We start from the raw sequence: 4285 nt of genomic DNA on the forward strand, positions 1-4285 counted from the left end.
TAGTGGGTGATAAAAATTAGTGGAGATGAATTGTTGGTATAATTTATACCATAATTTATGGTTTTTGTCACCTTATTCTTATTATAAATAGGCAAGAAGTGAAGAGTAGAGAGAAGAGAAAATAATTGGTATAATTTATACCATAATTTATGGTTTTTGTCACCTTATTCTTATTATAAATAGGCAAGAAGTGAAGAGTAGAGAGAAGAGAAAATAATCCCATAAAATTATAAGGTATTTGTGAGAGAGTAAGTGAGGTGTTTTGTCCTAGTAATAGAAAGATTTTAATTGTTCTCCTATTACTTAAAGAAAAGTTGTAATTCTCATATTACTTAGTAAAATCCTTCTATACTTATTTATGGATGTAACCCAAATTAGATGAACCACGTAAATTTTTATGTATTTTATTTTATTTTTTATTTTATTTTTTATTTTTTATCTTATCAAGTTTGCATACCAACGTTCTAACAATCGAGACTCCTTTTCAAGTCTTGAAGTTATTTTTTACAAATATTGGCACCGCATGGCAAAAAAAAACAGGGAAAAGGAACGTGAAAAAAAATAGAAAAAGAAAAGCTGTGTGCGTGATCAAAGAAACCACCTACACATTTCGTGGACAATTACACATTTCACTTTTCTTCCTTGAGATGGTTGCTATAGCTCGATTTTTTTCCTTGATGTTAAAAAAGTATAGGAATTAATAATATTTTTATATTTTGAAGTTAAATTTTAATAATTAATTTCAAAATCTAGTCAATTGACCCTTATTTAACCATAGGTGGAATCAAAAGTATTTTTAATCCTAAAAAATGAATGTGCATGTATTTTCGAAGTGTTTTCGACTTGAAGAGATTTATTGTAAATCAATTTTTTAATATATTTAATTAAATAAATTGAGAATAAAAAATAAATATAAAAAAAAGTGTCAATGCTAACTAAAAACTAAAGAAGAAAGTTAAGAGATAGATACGTGTTAGGTTATTTGATCTTGTAATATGATCTATAAATACAATTAAATTTAATAATTTTTTTTAGAATTAATCTTTATTTAATTAAACAATATTAAAAATAAACATGCTCAAAGAAGTTAATTGAATATAATTAAAGAATAAATATTACATAAGGTTGCACAAAACATCTACTAATATTAGAAAAAATAGTTATAATCTTTGAAAAAACCAAGTAAAAATTAAATATTAATCTATTAAAAAATATCGTAATTCTTTTAATTAAGTTATTTTAAGTGATTTCAATTAAAATTGAATACTTTCTTGGTTAAATATCTCACACTTTTATTTAAATAATTTATTTTAATTAATTTTAAATTAAATTTAAAAAAAAAATCAAAAAAAGCTAGATGTTTGGGCCAATAAAAGAAAAGCCCACATGAGAAGGACTGCAAGGCCGAGCTTGTGTACTTGAGCATTCCTCTTTTTCTTTCTCCGTCAAAGGTGCATATGCATATAACATGTTATTCACCTCTATTTTCTTTTAAAAATTTTAAGATAGACAACATGTTTAATCACTAGGTTGAAAAAAGGAAAGTATTTAACCTAAAAATTATTTTATAATCTATTTTCACATAAAACATTTTGGTCAACATTATCTTGTGTTTATTTTTTTTTTAAGTTTTATCAAATAAATAAAAATGATGAGATTTGAACTCGGAACAACTTAAATATTAAGGGTTCTGATATCATGTTAAAAAACTATATAAACTCAATAACTTAAATTATTAGATAAGATTTCAAGATATAATTTATATTATTTCATGTATAGAAGATTTTAGGATATAATTTATATTATTTTATGTATAAATATAAAAATTATTCTCGTGTAGATTGCCTTACTGAACTTGTGTTATAAAATTTCATCAGTAACTACAATTAACGTGCCACCTAGCAATGTTGTATTAGTGCTTTTGTTTACATAAATATTATTTTTGAAATTAAAATCTTAATTGTAAAATATATCAAAATAATGCCACAAAGAATGTGCTATTTTTTATTTTAGCTCAAATTGATGTTGACAAAACAAAACCTTAACAACAAATAGAAATCATAATTAAATATCAGGAGAGGCCCTTTAACAATAATAAATATTAAGCGTTCAGTACTAATTTACTAATTTAAAATAAGTAATTTAAAATTACTCCCTGCTGATAATTAAAATATTGAAAAAAAAATTAATAAAAGATTACAAAACAAGGCTGCTACTAAATAATGGAGGATTTACAATGAAAATAGAAATAAAAAGCCCAAATTAGTGTGGGTTTAATGCATCTTTAATTAGTATTATGGTGCAATATATGCTTCAAAAATATTTTTTTATTTTAAAATATTTCAAAATAAATTTTTTATTATTTTTAACATTAACATATCAAAATTATTAAAAAAATATAAAAAAAAATATCAATTTTATAGATCCTTACAAATTCTACTAAGCTAATACTTCAATTTTTATCCAATCAAGAGAACTAATCAACTAATTATTTCCTAACTATGCTAAAACTCTCTTAATAGAGATTGACTTGAATATTACAGAGTTCTGATAATATTATAATTTTTATAAATCCCATGAACCACAAACTTTTAATTTATGTTAAATTCTAATTATTCAGCCAGTTTTTATTAGCATTTCTAGATGTTCACGAGTGGAGTTCTTTTAGAAAAAAACTTACGTCCTATCACTAGTCAGTTTAACAATTTTAATTAATATATATATATATATATATAAAAAAAAACCAATTCATGTAATAATCTTCCTTTATCCGAGTCATCAATTCATGTGATTACCAGTGTCGGATATCTGGGTATCCAAATAGGCCCACCAGGAGAAGAAAGGTGCAAATTTGGACTGAAGTTAGACTGAATTCCAAATATCTGTGATCCAGCTTTAAAACGTTACGTTTTAAGGAAAACCTAATTTATTCTCTAATTTATATATTCAATCTTAACTGGATCTCAATCAGACCTATAAATTTTATCAATCTGAGGTCAAATATTCTAAACAATTCTTAACCAGGTTCTTATGTTAATATTATTTACTTTTTTAATATGTTTCTTTTCAAAACAACATCATTTTATTACACAAAATATATCTATTCTATAAAAATATTAACAAAAATTCGATGGAAGAAGGACTCTATTGAGAAATGTGGGAAAAAGATTGATAAATTACTTGAACAAAAAGCTTAAACCCATTGGAATACTTGTTATGCTGATTAATTATTCTTAATAAAAATTGAGATATTTATTACTGATACTGTGAGCTTCACTGTACTGGCAGCATGCTAGTGGAGATCAACATATAGTAATTAATTAATTGCTTCCAGTAGAGCAGAATGCTACCAGGTAATAAAGCTAACAATAAAAGAACCAAGAAAAAAGATTTAAGTTATAGTTATTAGAAAAGATATAAAGATATATATAGGGAGGTTGCAGGGTTGAACTTTATTTTTTTACGCTGTAATAACCAATGCTTACGTACAGCAATATCAGAACATTTCTGCTCTCAGCAAAATAAAATAAAATAAAACATAAAATTCTGCATGATGAACGCGGATCTTAAAATTGAACCAGCTCCAATACTGCGCAGGAGCAGTATTTTGAACCATTACTTGGGTATTCGTAATCCTAGATGGCGAACTGCGGAGGCTACCACCCATATGACAAACCGCATCACAAGAGGCGCAGGAGCAGCGACGAAGATGAGGCGAAACGACACTGACTCGTAAGGTGTAATACAATATATCCCAGAACTGTAAGTGCCCATCATAGAAATTGTAGCAATCAAGACTTCCAAGAAATAAGGGTAACCGAAGGTTAGACATAATAAGAGAAAAATGGAGGACGTTAGTGCAATGGTGTTGAATAACAGGAAGATTTGGAAAGGAACTTTCTGAGCAGAATAAACAGCATGTCCAGCTCTATGTCCCTGATTATCATTGCTTTGCCAAACTCCACCAGGTGGGGTGATTCCAGCTTGGAAGGTCACGGTCGCGATCAGCGCAGCCCCGACTAGCATAACATTTCGGAAGTCATCAGTTGTCCCTGTTTTGCATGGCGGGCTTGTTGGCAATATAATAGCTTTAAAGGGATTGATTTGGGTTTTGTTATTAGTACTGTCTTCATGTTCTCCTGGCATATTTCACTAGGGATTGTAAGAGTGGTGATTTTTTCGTCCCGTCTTTCACTCAAACTCAGCGGGGCAAAACAAGGCTCGAATAAATTAATAACAGGAACGGGAACGGTGCATTTGATTTTCATTCAAGTAAAGAAAGGTT

The 4285-nt window shown here is 27.6% G+C and overlaps 1 protein-coding gene across 1 annotated transcript; it reads right to left on the reverse strand.

Moving 5' to 3' along the window:
- Window positions 1-3429: 3429 nt before the first annotated feature.
- LOC105131287 (uncharacterized) lies at window positions 3430-4285 on the reverse strand. Its single transcript, XM_011034204.1, has one exon. It carries the CDS (start codon window positions 4144-4146, stop codon window positions 3616-3618), a length of 531 nt encoding a protein of 176 aa, XP_011032506.1. The 5' UTR covers window positions 4147-4285; the 3' UTR covers window positions 3430-3615.

This window comes from Populus euphratica, unplaced genomic scaffold, assembly GCF_000495115.2.
Source record: "Populus euphratica unplaced genomic scaffold, PopEup_1.0 scaffold2.1, whole genome shotgun sequence".
Lineage (NCBI taxonomy): Eukaryota > Viridiplantae > Streptophyta > Magnoliopsida > Malpighiales > Salicaceae > Populus > Populus euphratica.

Bases quoted from the DNA above. Each gene is read 5' to 3' on its own strand.
- LOC105131287 (XM_011034204.1), bottom strand. From the start codon at position 4,146: ATGCCAGGAGAACATGAAGACAGTACTAATAACAAAACCCAAATCAAT.